Source organism: Neltuma alba, unplaced genomic scaffold (genome assembly GCF_004799145.2).
Source record: "Neltuma alba isolate B1F8T4 unplaced genomic scaffold, ASM479914v2 tig00012109_pilon, whole genome shotgun sequence".
Lineage (NCBI taxonomy): Eukaryota > Viridiplantae > Streptophyta > Magnoliopsida > Fabales > Fabaceae > Neltuma > Neltuma alba.
The window spans coordinates 46414-61875 of NW_021636661.1; the positions used below are offsets into that span (position 1 = coordinate 46414).

The 15462-nt window shown below is 34.4% G+C and overlaps 2 protein-coding genes across 3 annotated transcripts; one reads left to right on the top strand and one right to left on the bottom strand.

Moving 5' to 3' along the window:
• Positions 1-1593: 1593 nt before the first annotated feature.
• On the bottom strand, positions 1594-2397 carry LOC114722737 (uncharacterized). Its single transcript, XM_028908832.1, has 2 exons — positions 2212-2397; positions 1594-1989 (listed from the first exon to the last, which is right to left on the bottom strand). The coding sequence occupies exons 1-2, from the start codon at positions 2395-2397 to the stop codon at positions 1594-1596; spliced, it is 582 nt and encodes a 193-aa protein (XP_028764665.1).
• Positions 2398-11142: 8745 nt separating this feature from the next.
• LOC114722739 (heavy metal-associated isoprenylated plant protein 41-like) lies at positions 11143-14706 on the top strand. Of its 2 annotated transcripts, none has more exons than XM_028908837.1 (4): positions 11143-11306; positions 11437-11653; positions 12460-12658; positions 13645-14706. In XM_028908837.1, exons 2-4 carry the CDS (start codon positions 11452-11454, stop codon positions 14411-14413), a joined length of 1170 nt encoding a protein of 389 aa, XP_028764670.1. In that variant the 5' UTR covers positions 11143-11306; positions 11437-11451; the 3' UTR covers positions 14414-14706. The 2 variants fall into 2 exon arrangements, with proteins under 2 accessions (XP_028764670.1, XP_028764669.1); XM_028908836.1 differs by having other exon boundaries at positions 11143-11298.
• The last annotated feature ends 756 nt before the right edge of the window (positions 14707-15462 follow it).

Here is a 15462-nt window from a genome sequence, read left to right on the forward strand (position 1 = left end):
TCTAAACAACAACCAACCATTCACAATATAACAAAAATGTCTTAATCTTTTCCAGTATAATCCACAAGATATAAATCATATATCTTTTCAAAACTTCTCAATCACAATTCCAAAAAAATCCCACAAGACAATTTTTCATAGCTCAAAAGTATAATATATCTACTCGAGTTCCAAATAACAAATATTATTTAAAAATAACAAAATACTCACAAACAACATATTAGCACATATAACAAGTGGAAAGTGGTTACCTCTCGCCAAAGCAATACTAAGGATTACCACAAGGTCAATCCTTTGCTCAACCAATAATTAATCTACACAATTAATATAACTACATATTAATATAAACTAAATAATTAATTAATTAAGCTTCTATATATCATTTAAATTTCTAATTTAATCAAATTTTTATTCTAAATTCACGCAACTCTCATAACCCAAAAAAATTATTAAGTATTTTAGAGATAACTTAAAATTTTCTAACAAGCCAAATTATTTATTTGCCACCTCCAAATTATTCACCTTAATAAAAAGAATTTTTCCCAATTTCCAAATATAAAATTACTATGTTCTAAATTCTAAAAAATCTCATTTTAAGTTTAAACCTCAAAATCAAACTATCAAAAATTCAATAATATTTCAAATATTTATAAATAAATAATCTAATCAAAAATTTAATGGTATAACTACCATATATATATATATATATATTTCTATAAACTTTTTACCTACAATAATTATTTTAAAACCTCCAGTCACCCAATAAATAAAACTAAACCGATTGAAATCTCAATAATATGTCAAACAACCCAAATAAATTATTCAACTTAAATTTAATCGGTAAAAATATGGTATATCCCATAAATAACAGATTTTCAACTAAATAAATTAATTTAAATACTAAAACTAACAAATAGACAAATCTAAACCAATTAAAATTAATAACTCATTTACTTCTAAATTTCTATAGTCATCTTTTATCAAAACTCAATACTTATATCATATATAAGTCTCAAAATTTTCTCCAATCACTATAGTAATAATGTAAATAGGAAGCTTAAAATATACAGGAAATATTTATAAAGAAATTTTAATAAAAAGAAGTAATTTTATGTACCTAAAATATCTTCAAAGCTTGCCCTCTGCTTCACCGGTATGCTCCTCTTTCTCACGTACACTCTAATCTCTCTTCCTCTCTTTCCTTCTTGCACTGGGGAATTGGGTTGTGGGGAGTGTTAAAATAACACTCCCACACATGTATTAGGTCCCCTCATAATTATCTCCCAACTCCCAACTCCCAACTCCCAACTCCCAACTCCCAACTGCAACTCTCATCTTTCAACCTTCACTCCTCAATTTCAACATTCACATTCAACTTTCCACCGATATTCGGTGAAAAGTTGACTTTAACTCTTTTTTTTAAATTTAAATTAAAATATTATTATTTTATTTATATTTATTTATTTTTTTGAATTTTTTTAAACCTAAAATAAACTTTAAGATATTACAATTCTCCCCATCTAATTAGAATTTTGTCCCCAAAATTCAAACAACCACACAAGAAATAAAAACAAAAGTAACTCAAAGTGCTTACTAAGAAAACAGGTAAGGGTACTCGTAACGCATCCGTTCCTCCGTCTCCCAAGTAGCATCACTAGGACTCATGCTCTTCCAAAAGACCTTAACAAGACGGATAGTTTTGTTCCTCAATTGTTTGTCCTTAACGTCTAAAATCCGCTCTGGTTCTGTTGGATAGGTCAAATTATCTCGCAACTCGACTTCTTCGGGTTCAATAACATGAGACGGATCGGGGTGATACTTTTTCAACTGTGACACGTGGAACACGTCGTGTAAACTGGAAAGATATGGCAGCAGCGCAATTCGATATGCAACAGGTCCAATCCGCTCCAAAATCTCATAAGGACCCATAAATCGGGGTGTAAGCTTCTTGGCTTTAATGGATCTACCAACACCGGTGATAGGTGAAACCTTCAGAAATACATGATCACCCACTTCAAATTCTAAAGGTCTCCTCCGAGGATCCACATAACTCTTCTGTCAACTTTGGGCCATCAAAAACTCCTGCTTGATCAGCTCAATCTTTCTGGTTGTGATGTCCACTAAATCTGGGCCAATAATTGTTCTTTCACTTAATTCAGTCCAACAAAGTGGAGATCTACATTTCCTCCCGTATAAAGCCTCATATGGTGCCATCTGAATGCTAGCGTGATAGTTGTTGTTATAGGCAAACTCAGCTAATGATAAGTGAGTGTCCCAACTACCCTTTAGCTCTATAGCGCAGGCCCTCAACATGTCCTCGAGAGTCTGAATAGTCCTCTCGGTCTGTCCATCAGTCTGAGGATGATAAGCAGTACTAAACTTGAGCTTAGTGCCCATGGCTTCATGTAATGACTGCTAGAAGTTCGATGTAAACCTCGAGTCCCTATCTGAAATGATAGACTCCGGCACTCCATGAAGTCAAACAATCTCATCTATATATAGCTTTGTTAATCTCTCTAAAGAGTAAGTACTCTTGATAGGTAGGAAGTGCGCTGACTTAGTCAATCTATCTACAATTACCCATATCGCATCATAGCCAGCCGGGGTTCTTGGCATACCAGTAATGAAATTCATAGAAATGCTGTCCTATTTTCATTGGGGAATATCGAGATTCTTTAATAGTCCTGGAGGTCTCTGATGTTCTATCTTGACCTTTTGACATGTCAGACACTTCATTACAAAATCCGTGACATCCCTCTTCATTTTTGGCCACCAGTAGTTCTTTTTCAGGTCTTGGTACATCTTGGTTATCCCTGGGTGTATCGTGTAATTACTTCGATGCGCCTCTTCTAGAATAGTCCTTTTGATTTCCTCATTATTAGGGACACAAATCCTCTTCTTGTACCTCAGGATTCCTTCTTCACCAATTTCATAATCAGGCACACCATGGGTCTCTACTTCCTCTCAGATGCTTAGTAACTGGTCATCATCCATATGTGCAGCCTTCAAGTCTTGAAAGAACTCATAATCACCCAAAATTGATTGTAGAGTTGCTGGAGCCTCATGCACCACTTGGAGATCTCTCAATCTCTCTAAGCAGTAGTGTTCCTCCAAACTCATGTGAAAAACATGCACTGTTTTCCTACTCAAAGCGTCTGCAAGCACATTGGCTTTACCCGGATGATACTTAAGCTCAAAGTCATAGTCCTTGATGAATTCCATCCACCGACGTTGTCTATTATTCAGTTCCTTCTGATCTATTAAATACTTCAGGCTCTTGTGATCGCTGAAGACTTCAAACTGTGATCCATATAAGTAGTGCCTCCAGATTTTCAATTCAAAAATCACCGCAGCTAATTCCAGGTCATGAGTAGGATAATTTTCCTCATGTGGCCTTAATTGTCTAGATGCATAGGCAACCACTTTACCTTCCTGCATCAGGACACACCCTAAACCCTTAAGTGAAGCATCAGTATAAAGGGTGTATGGTTTACTAGGATTTGGAATAGTCAATACTGGTGCCGTGGTCAACTTAGCCTTCAGTTCTTGAAAAGCTGCCTCACACTTTTTGTTCCAGATAAACGGTTGGTCTTTCTTGGTCAACTTAGTTAGAGGCATGGCGATCTGAGAAAATCCCTTGATGAATCTTCAGTAATACCCAGCTAAGCCCACGAAACTTCTTACCTCTGTCACAGATTTTGGTGTTTCCCATTTCAACACAGCATTGACCTTGCTAGGATCAATAGCTACTCCCTCCGCAGATACTACATGGCCTAATAACTTCACTTCTCTAAGCCAGAACTCGCACTTGCTTAACTTAGCATATAACTGATGATCCCTCAATATTCGCAATGCAATGTAAAGATGTTCTCGGTGTTCTTCCTCATTCTTAGAGTATATCAGGATATCATCTATAAACACCACAATAAACTTGTACAAATACGGCCTAAAGATCTGGTTCATATAGTCCATAAACACCGCTGGAGCATTTGTCAAACCAAAAGGCATTACTAGAAACTCGTAATATCCGTATCTGGTATGAAAGGCCGTCTTTGGGATGTCCTGTGCTCTGACTCTTAATTGATGATATCAGACCTTAAGTCAATCTTGGAAAACACTGCTGACCCCATTAGTTGATCTAGCAAGTCATCAATCCTAGGCAAAGGATATTTGTTCTTGATAGTCACTTTGTTCAATTGCCTGTAATCTATACACAATCTCAAGCTCCCATCCTTCTTTCTCACAAACAGTACTGGGGATCCCCACGGTGAGACACTTGGTCTAATAAACCCTTTTTCAAGTAACTCTTCGATTTGCTTTTTCAGTTCTGCTAATTCAGAAGGTGACATTCTGAATGGTGCTTTAGAAATTGGAGCTGTCCCTGGTACTAGCTCAATGGAGAATTCAACTTTCCTTTCAAGAGGTAAACCGGACACTTCCTCAGGAAATACCTTAGGAAACTCCTTTACTACCTCGATTTTCTCTATACCAACTTTTTTATCCGTACTAACAGAAAAGAAAACAGCATATGCCTGACCACCCTTCTGAATACACTTAGTTGCTTGAGTAGCAGACAACCACAACCGACCATTAATAGCCTCAACTATCGTAGTGCACAAAGGAAGAGTTACTATCTTCCTTTTGCAATCCAGAATGGCATTATTTGCTGATAGCCAATCCATGCCAATAATCATGTCAATACCCTTGAGGGGTAGACAAATCAAATCAATCACAGACTCACGATTCTCAAATTTAAGCACAAGACTTAAACATGCCTGTGTGGTTAACATAGTAGCTCATGCTGGAGTTGACACTTTCAACATGTAAGACAAATCATGCATGAGAAATTTAAACTTTTGAGCACATTTCGCAGCAATAAAAGAATGAGTGGCACCAGAATCAAATAACACAGGTATATCATGTCCTTGAAGAGAGACAGTACCTCTAATCAGATTAGGAGACATACCGGCTTCCTCTCTAGTCAAAGAAAAAACTCTCGCGGGCACTGTGGATCTGAAACTAGGAGTTTGCTGCCGTGTTTTTGGACAACTGCGAGCTATATGTCCAAACTTATGGCAACTGTAGCATTCCAAACATTGTCCTGGATGATTCTTCCCACATCTCGAGCAAGGACCGCTAACACTTGGTGTGGATCTAGTAGGCTCACGGTAAAAGCTCTGATTTCCTCCCATACGGCTCCTCTGAGCCTGTCTCCTCTGCATATAGCCTCTACGGGCTGAATCCTTCTGATTCTGGTTCTTGTCTCTGCTAGAGCTCCCTAAGCTCCCATAACTATAGCTACCCTTCTTATTGACTCCTCCCCTTGGCCTCATAAAACCAGAGAATCTGCCCTGATTATCCCGACGTCGGCTCTCCTCTACCTCTCAGGTTCTGCGAGCTGTCATCCTGAGTTTCGTGCAGGCATCCTCGAAACTCTTAAATTCATATAAAGCCATTTGTTGTTTCAACTCTGGCCTCGCCCGTTCTATTAATTGTCGGGCCATGCACTCTGGGTTATCATTCTACTATAGGTAAGTAACATGCTTGGAGAGGTCAATATATTTGGCAATAAACTCGTCCTCATGCATGTTCTCTTGTCGAAGAGCATAAAAAGAGGTTTCTTTTTCTTGTCTCATGGCTGGGGGAAAGTAGTGATCAAAGAACATCTGCTTGAATTCATTCCAAGTAATCCCCGAGTCATCTATGCCGCTTACGCTCCTCCACCACCTCTTAGCTTGGTCCCTCAATAAGATCACAGCTGCTTGTACTTTTTGATAGGTATTACAATCACAAGCTTTGAATATTGTCTCCATGTCATCTATCCAAGCCTCAGCTTTATCAGGATCCATACCCCCATCAAAAGTCTTCGGATGATGCCGCTCTATGTCCTTCCATACACTTTTAAGGTTCATCGCCTCCTCTTTTCCTTGTCGCCTTCGTGAACTACTCTCTTCTTTGGTTCCTTCAATAGAACCCCTGTGGGTGACAGAATTTCCCATAGACGGCCCAGGAAGCCCACTCCCTTCAAACTATTCCATAGCTTTCTTGATTCTCAAATCTTCCTCCATCTTCCTTACTCTCTCATCTACCACTGTAACTACCACTTCCCTTAACTGTTGCAGTAATGCCTCCTAGTTAAACTACAGAGGATTCGGTGGTTGATTAGGCGAGTTTGTGGATTCATCTCCACACTGATCGGTTTGTCGAGATCGCGTCCGTACCATCCTCCCCACCTAAGGATGGAACCCACCAAAAGAAACACAAAGTAAGAACAAGCACAGACACAAAGTAACAGGGAAGGTTATGTGAGATTATTATATATTGCCACTAAATGCAACGTAATGCAACCCACTTCGCAGAACCTTTAGCTCTGATACCAAATTGTGACAACCGTTCTTTCAAAACCATTTTAGCTTAAATCCAACAATTTATTTGAATGATTAACCATGACAGAAAAGAAGAAACCTTAAAATTTTAAAATCGCTATCATTGTTAAAAGAAATAAACTTATATTACGAGCCACATCAATCATTAACTTGGGACTTGGACTTTCAAAGTCCAGAAATATGATTCAACCGTTCGCCCAAACCAAACTTATACTTTCAAACATACGAACTAATAAAACATTTTAATATAAGTCATGAAGCCCATTAGTCAAAAGTCAACACTATCAAATGAGTGTAATACGCAAAGTCTTAAATATCTCTGGCCTTCCAATGACCCCCCAGATCAGATAGTAGTAATTAAAAGTATTAGTTTACAACATTAGAGTATATGGGCCCTATGTGGCAATATATAACAAGTCAACACATAAAACAAAAGCAGGAAGGCTATACAAGCTGTAAGAGCACACTATGCCTCCAGAGCCTTCCCTGATGGGTCACCACCTGAACTATCACCTGAAGATAGTAAAAACCATGGGGTGAGACAAACGCCTCAGTAACCAACTTTTCAACGCATCATACACACTAACACGTGCTCGTGAGGTGTCAAGTGGGACAGTTATTAATTCTCAAAAACATAGATATATAATTTCAATCATCCAAACCCTCACTTTGGGGGCTATCACACAAGCCATATAAGTCTATCCCTCACTATGGGGGATTAATCAGACATATAGGCATATCTCACACTTTAGGGGACGAATAAGTAGTCACAAAGGTCCATCTCTTATTATAGGTCTATCCCACACATTGGGGGACGAATAAAAAGCCACAAAGGTCTATCCCTTAAAAAATTATTTAGTATTTTAGAGATAACTTAAAATTTTCTAACAAGCCAAATTATTTATTTACCACCTCCAAATTATTCACCTTAATAAAAAGAATTTTTCCTAATTTCCAAATATAAAATTACTATGTTCTAAATTCTAAAAAATCTCATTTTAAGTTTAAACCTCAAAATCAAACTATCAAAAATTCAATAATACTTCAAATATTTATAAATAAATAATCTAATCAAAAATTTAATAGTATAACTACCATATATATATTTCCATAAACTTTTTAGCTACAATAATTATTTTAAAACCTCCAGTCACCCAATAAATAAAACTAAACCGATTGAAATCTCAATAATATGTCAAACAACCCAAATAAATTGTTCAACTTAAATTTAATCGGTAAAAATATGGTATATCCCATAAATAACAGATTTTCAACTAAATAAATTAATTTAAATACTAAAACTAACAAATAGACAAATCTAAACCGATTAAAATTAACAACTCATTTACTTCTAAATTTCTATAGTCATCTTTTATCAAAACTCAATACTTATATCATATATAAGTCTCAAAATTTTCTCCAATCACTATAGTAATAATGTAAATAGGAAGCTTAAAATATACAGGAAATATTTATGAAGAAATTTTAATAAAAAGAAGTAATTTTATGTACCTAAAATATCTTCAAAGCTTGCCCTCTGCTTCACCGGTATGCTCCTCTTTCTCATGTACACTCTAATCTCTCTTCCTCTCTTTCCTTCTTGTGCCGGGGAATTGGGTTGTGGGGAGTGTTAAAATAACACTCCCATACATGTATTAGGTCCCCTCATAATTATCTTCCAACTCCCAACTCCCAACTCCAATTCTCATCTTTCAACCTTCACCCCTCAATTTCAACATTCACATTCAACTTTCCACCGAAATTCGATGGAAAGTTGACTTTAACTCCTTTTTTAAAAAATTTAAATTAAAATATTATTATTTTATTTATATTTATTTATTTTTTTGAATTTTTTTTAAACCTAAAATAAACTTTAGGATATTACATAGTTTCTGTCCCGTCCCATCACATGAACACCCTAATAAAAACTCAAGTGCTCAAGTGGAAAAAAGTCTATTAAACAAAAAATAAGATAATTATCATGCTCTTGTTATAAAACTAAGAGAATTAGAGAGAGGAAAAGATTGGAGCATTTCTCATTCTATTCAAGATACTAAATATATTATACATGCCTTTTATTTACAGGCACAGCTTTATATTTTTGACAAAATATACATATTATATAATAATGGAGATAATTGTGGGATATAAAGATAATACAAGATATTGAAGATAATAGGAGAGATATGGACATTTACACAAATATTATTGTATTCATAATAGCTCTAAAATTTTAATATTTTTTTTCTATTGAATCACTTCTAAAACATAATAAAGTCATTAATATTAAGGAGCATATTCAATATAGACGGAAAATAGATTTTAGCTACTATAATAAGTGACATGTAAATATGAATTTTACCTATTTTGTTTCTCTCATAAATTGTAAACAAACCCTTTCTATTGATATGGATATCACTAAAATAAATTTATAACAATTGTCATGTTTGTATGAACAACACAAATCTGAAGAAGATGGGGTAAACTAATACTGTCATCTTGAGCGATCAAAAGAAAGAGAGGAAGAGGTGAATAGTTGGTGAATAAAAGGATTGGACTTATATATGAATAATAATGAAACGTGAAATTTAAGGTTAAGCGTAACTTAATAATTTTATAATTAATTTATAAAATTAATATAGATGATATTACATATAGTTGTATATAATAATGCAAACAAGAAATAAATAAATAGGCTATACTTTACAAAAATAGGTCTAGCTATTTGTTTAAATAGGCTTGGAATGACAATGAGCCTCCGCCTGAGCCTTATTTTGTTGAAAGTATACAGGAACTTATGTTTAATAAAGAAAGAATTAATTTTTTTAGTTTTTTAATTTTTAATTCACTTATATTCAATTCTCTAACTATATAATATGGTGTAACTCAATTCTTAAACTTTTCATTAGCTTATAACTCAATCTCTTATCTTCTTATTTTTTTTAATATTAATTAATATCCTTATCATTTTTCATTTATAACTTAAGCAGCATTTGGATAAAAACTAAATCATAATTTTAAAAATAATTTTATGACAGGTAAAGTAAGTATGTAAGAAGGGTTTTGTATCGAATAAAAACTCTTTTGAAAGTGATTTTACGTTCTTCTAAACATCCTTCAATCTTATGGGCAAACCATCCTTAAAAGTGCTTCCAACCTAAGCTTGCCTGTTTGGGTGTCTCTCAAAACCATAGTTTGAGAGGCAAAACGGGTGGGATGTCACCCAAATAGCATCAATTTTGAAAAAATAATCCGAAACTTGGTTTGGGCCAAAATCATGGTTTTGGAGCTCAAAACTATAGTTTCAAGAGAAGTAAATCCATTCTGCTTCTGGTTCAAATTGGAGAGTATGATTGTGCCTGTCATAGTAGATTTCAACAATAATATGAATTTAACATCCCTCAATTATTTTTTTATAAACATATTTAATTTTATATCTTATAAATATATATACACATATTAATTATTTATGAATTATGTTATCTTACGTATTATTAATTATGGTAAAAAATATATTATTAACAATTTTATTCCTTCATATTAAAATATGTCATAAAATCTATCTTTTATATAAGGGAAAATCCCAATTAAATCCATCTGAAATAATGAAATTCCAATTAAGGCTTATACTTTTAACAAATTCCTAATTAGGGCAAGAGACCTAATTAGGGATTTTCAAATGTTGATAAAAGACCAAAATGCCTCTTTATAATCAAAAAGGAAAATTGAATGTAGGTGTAAGCCTAATTTTAGTTTTAATTATTCTAGTAGATTTACTAATGAGGATGTGGTTTTTCTTAAACTTTATGTCAAATTTGTGTTTTGTACTTGTGAATGTTATGTCAACTCTAGAATTTATGGCCTTTTAGTTATTTTTTATATACTAAAAATTTGATATTGAATAAATCTTGGAGACCGAAAAATTAAAGATGAATTGATGAGTCTCAATGTAATTTTTGAAACAGTAAAATTAATTTTGATAGATATTCAAGAATTTCATGAATCTTTTATTTGATTTTTTCTCGTACAAAAAAAAACTTTGATCCTATTAATCTTTGACATTTGAAATCGTAAAATTTTTATTAGTTCCCATATTTTTGCAATTCTATGGATATCTAGAAATTATGTATTTTTTTATCTGTACTCTTCAATTTTTTTGTTGGCCATAATCGTTATTTTTATTTTTTTATATGATAATATTTTTGGCCAAATTTTCATATGATAATATTTAAAGAAAAAACATGTTAGTTAAATTCAATTAAAAGAATTAAAACTAAAATTAGGCTTTTTAATTACAGAGGGCATTTTGGTCTTTTAGTAATATTTAGAAATCTCCAATTAGGCCTCTTGGCCTAATTAAGAATTTGTTAAAAATGTAGGCTTAAATTAAGATTTTTCTATTTCAAATGTATTTAATTAGAATTTTCTCTTTATATAATTCTTATATTAACTTATGCTTTTTTTAGTAATTTGTATATATAAAAAGTGTTTTGATAACAACTATTCAAACGCTTTCACTTCTTAAAATCACTTTTTCACAATATATTTTTTACAAAATCTATTCTCTCATAGTCTATTTTTCAAAAGCTATTCTGATTGTTTGGTTTCATTCATCTAGAACTTTTTTAATTAATGTTAAACACAATCAAAGCATAGGGGCTGGACGACGGAGAATGGGGAAAGGAAAGTTGCAGAGCACCCAAGCTTGCTAGCGTCTCTGAAGTTGAGATTCAAGAGCTTCAATGTTGGCGGCCAATTAATTTCCAACTTCAAATCTAATACCCGCTTCCATCCATTTTTACGCTGAAGTTGAGCACCCTCCTCATCCATTCCTCCCCCACTTCAGCAAAATGTGATGCGTGGATGATCTGATTTGATACAGTTCATGGGGTCTATAAGCTTGAAGACATGGGTCATTAAGTTTCCACCTATTTTACCTTCTGATTTTCGCATCATAGCTCTCCAAAAGAGCACTGTTCAGTCTTTTTAAACGTTGGAAGGTTACGTTTTCCATATAGGAAGTTTGAAACCTCGTAATTTGTATGCACAGGGGGCAGGGGAAGCAATGGCTTTACAAATGAGCTGTCAGAACAAAAGGCAGAAGCTTGTCGATTGGAGTGATGATGGAGGAGAAAAATGGGTCAAATATTATTCTTCGCATCATCAAATATTGTTGGTGGGTGAGGGTGATTTCTCCTTCTCCCTTTCCTTGGCTCAGTCCTTTGGTTCAGGTTTCAACATCGTTGCTTCTTCCCTTGACACCTATGGTCTCTCTCTCTCTCTCTCTCTCTCTCTCTGCGCTCTTACATTTGTGTGTGCAATGTTTCTTCTTCAAAATTTCCCCCTTCGTCGTGACAGATGTTGCTTTGAATACTGGAGTTATCTAAAATTGCATAAGGTTTTTCTGATTGCTTGATGATGACGCTTCTTATTAATACCACGTTAAGTGTTTGTTTTTCACCTCCTTCCCTCTTGAAATAACTATTATTTTCCCTTAGTAGTTTGCAAAACGAGGACGTTGTTCATCTAAGTGAGTTTGGTTTCTGTTCGCTTGTTCTTTTCTAAGCATCCAAAGGAAGTCAAGCTGTGCTTTGCGATTTCGCTGAACGGATCATTGATGACCGGAAGATTTCTCAATTGTGATTTTAACCCCATGTAAATAAATCTTAACATTTGGCCTTATATTTATTTATTTATTATTGTCGTTTGTATTTTGCATACCCTACGAAGAGTTTCTAGCGGGAGTCAAGGAACTAAATATTTGACTATCGTTTGGTATTCTAATGAAGCTTAGTTTAGACATGAATCTCGCCTTGATCTTTACTTTCCTGGCTAGTTTTCTAATTCTTCATGATTTGTGGAAGTGCTTGTGTTTATATACTATTCTTCCACTTTTCTATGAGCATCTTATCGATTTTGTTCTCTGAATGATTTGTTTCTACTTTTATGCATGTTATCAAAGTTGTGGATTGTGGATTCGATCGATCTGGTTTACTCTTCTGCTTTTCGTAATTGTTGTTACTACAGTGTTGAATGTTTGTCATGTCATTGATTGCTTTTGCTGTTCATTAAGATCAAGTTGTGAGGAAGTACAAGAAGGCAACGTCAAATTTGATTGCCTTAACAAAGATGAGAGCATGTGTGTTGCATGGAGTTGATGCAACCCAAATGAAATTTCATCCATACTTGGAAATGAGGAGATTTGATAGAATTATATTCAACTTCCCTCATGCGGGCTTTCATGGCAAAGAAGACAACTTCTCCATGATTCAGTGAGTTCCCTGTTAGAATTTTGTTACTATTGTCTAACATCTGTGTGTGTCTGTAATGCAATATAAAGACTGTGTTAGATGCATAGTGTAAAATCATCTCGGATCTTTCCATAATTATTGTGTTTAAGCTTTTCTAAGGGATTGTACAGACATGGCAATTTCTCTTGCTCAAAGTCTGATTTTCAACAGAGAAAAATAAGCGGCAATCTTGATATCTGGTCCTCATACATTAATCTAATGATTCTGCTGTACATTTGTGCTTTTTAGTTTAAGCCGATTCGGTTTGGTACATGAACCATTTAGTTTTCCTAGCATTTGGCTGCTTATGTATAAGATGGTTTGCGATAGAAAATATGCAAAGATATAGTGTGTGTAAACATATATACATTTGAAACTTGCATGTGTTGTATTATTTGTACGTCCAAACATTGATTATTCTAACTAACAAGCTCTGGTACTTTCACTAAAAGACAATGCATGGGCAAGGGTGATTCTGTCATTTCATTGGACACTTGCAGTTGTTATGTTGTGAGGAAATTATTTCAATGCTCTTGCATGTGATAATTTTTCAGGAGGAAAAACTCCAAGTACCCCTATCTGTCTATCAAGCAAAAAGCAAGGGCTTTTTGGTCATTACAGCTTATGAAGATTATTGACCCTACTAGTATAGAACTTGATATTCCTTATATCCAAAGATTTTTGTAATTATGCATCTCCCTACCCCTCAATACGCACACAAACTCTTTTGTCTGGTTTCAGTTGTTTTGTTATTGATGCAATTTGACACATCTTTCTATATGTTGCACCGAGTTTAAGGAATAAGTTGCACTATTTGTAACTCGTGAATATTGATTGATATATTCTTATATTGATGATTTTATGATATGTAACGGCATTCTAAGTGAATTATTGTAAATTCTCCTCCAGTTAGTTTGTGTATGTGAAGGCTTTAGCGTCCTTTTTTTTTTTTTTTGGGGTATTTACAGGAAACACAAGGACCTTGTACGTGGGTTCTTTATGAATGCAGGGAGCATGCTGAGGTCCAAGGGTGAAATTCATATTAATCACAAGACCAAACCGCCATTTGATGCCTGGTGCATAAAGGAACTTGGGATCCAAAGCTTTCTATGGCCAATTGAGTGTGTGGAATTCAAGAAAGAAGATTACCCGGGTTATAATAACAAGCGAGGTGATGGGTCCAGGAGCGATGAGCCTTTCTACCTCGGTAAGTGCAGCACATTCAAGTTTGCCTTGTTGACAAAGAATGAATCCTACCCCACAAACCAAAGAACTCTCAGTAATCATCACTACCCTCTGATAAGCCTCAATCCTCACTCACCACCATCAGCAATTAGTTGCAGAAATGGACACCTTCCAATATTAGAAGGAGGAGGAGGCTACTTAAACGGTGGAGTAGAGATTCTGGGAAGAGTTGGTTATGTTGGTGGAACCAGTTGTGATCTGCAGAGATCATTGCGGTCTGAATCAACTGTGTTTGGGCATCCACAAATAGATTATGTTATGAATATGGATATGATTCTGGGAAAACAAGTTTCTGGTTATGTTCATGGATTCAGTTCTGACTTACAGATATCATCATGGCCTAAATCAACTGAGTTTAGTTATCCAACAACAGGACATGTTAGAAATATGGATATGATGGGGGGAAGATTTGTTTCTGAATATGTTCATGGAATTAGTTCTGACTTGCAGAGACGATCATGGCCTAAATCCAGTAATGTTTTGCGCCTTTGAAATGATAAGGTTAGAGATGAACATGATACCCTTAGGCCCTACCATGCCAGGTGGTTCTGGAGTTGGAAATGAAGCCCCTCAATTTCTCATTCTGGTTGCTAAACTTTTCTTTTGTGGCTTTTGTTGCTTATCTTTTGGCTTCCTTTGTTGGCCTGCAGCTAATAGCTGCATTTGTGAAGCCGTGCAGTTTGGTGTTAACTTGGATCTCTAAAGTACCTTGTGTTGAATGAAGAGAAAGAAATTGAAGGGTGATGTGGGTCTTATCTTTTGAGGGACCCACATGAACATAAAAATGTAAATTCCATATGCCAAAATGTTACTCCATGTTTGCTTTGATCCAAATATAATACCTAAATGTATTTTGTCTTTCAATTTCATAATTTTCACTCAAACTATCTTTGTTAGTCGCATATATCAATTGGAAGTTTTCATCAATAAGAATAGTACTAAAAATAGTTAAAGAGTATTTTGGAGAAATAAATACACATTTATTATAAATAATTTACTTTTTTAATCTCTGTAATTAGTTATTTGCCTCTTACATTTACAATCTGAGAGTAACAGTTGCGTGTAAGTACGTCATCTTAATTATGTTTTAGAAATTTCTCGTGCTTAAATACATGCTGAATTTAGCCTTATTCTCAATTTCCTCTTTGACTGGATCAGCTGATGAAATATTGGTCTTTCTGAACAACATTTGAATGATAGATTTAATTCCAAATTCCTTTCACATGCATGCGGTTTCATGAATTGTTTGGTGATTAGGTTTATAACTGCAAGTTAAAATACTAACAATATTAATATTAGTGACAAAAAAAACTTTCACTTATGAGCGGATATTTTGAATGGTCCAGTGAATTTGATCATGATGCATTGCAAGTAGACTTTTGCAGATTCATTGACTTCAGCTTAAAATTCAAATTTAAATTTGATATATTTATCATAAGTACTATCTCTGGTTTTTAATATAAAAGCTCATTTAACTTTTATTTTGGTCCTAGATATACCCCAATCCACTTTGTTTCTCACATATATCTATTTTTTCTCAG

What these genes read in the sequence shown, in the direction of transcription:
- LOC114722739 (XM_028908836.1), top strand. Translation starts at nt 11,272, where the DNA reads ATGGGGTCTATAAGCTTGAAGACATGG. An exon ending in TTCTTCCCTTGACACCTATG is followed by an intron (nt 11,654 to 12,459) that starts GTCTCTCTCTCT and finishes CTGTTCATTAAG; the next exon opens with ATCAAGTTGTGAGGAAGTAC. An exon ending in GACAACTTCTCCATGATTCA is followed by an intron (nt 12,659 to 13,644) that starts GTGAGTTCCCTG and finishes GGGTATTTACAG; the next exon opens with GAAACACAAGGACCTTGTAC.
- LOC114722737 (XM_028908832.1), bottom strand. Translation starts at nt 2,397, where the DNA reads ATGGGCACTAAGCTCAAGTTTAGTACTGCTTATCATCCTCAGACTGAT. An exon ending in ATCACGCTAGCATTCAGATG is followed by an intron (nt 1,990 to 2,211) that starts GCACCATATGAG and finishes GTATTTCTGAAG; the next exon opens with GTTTCACCTATCACCGGTGT.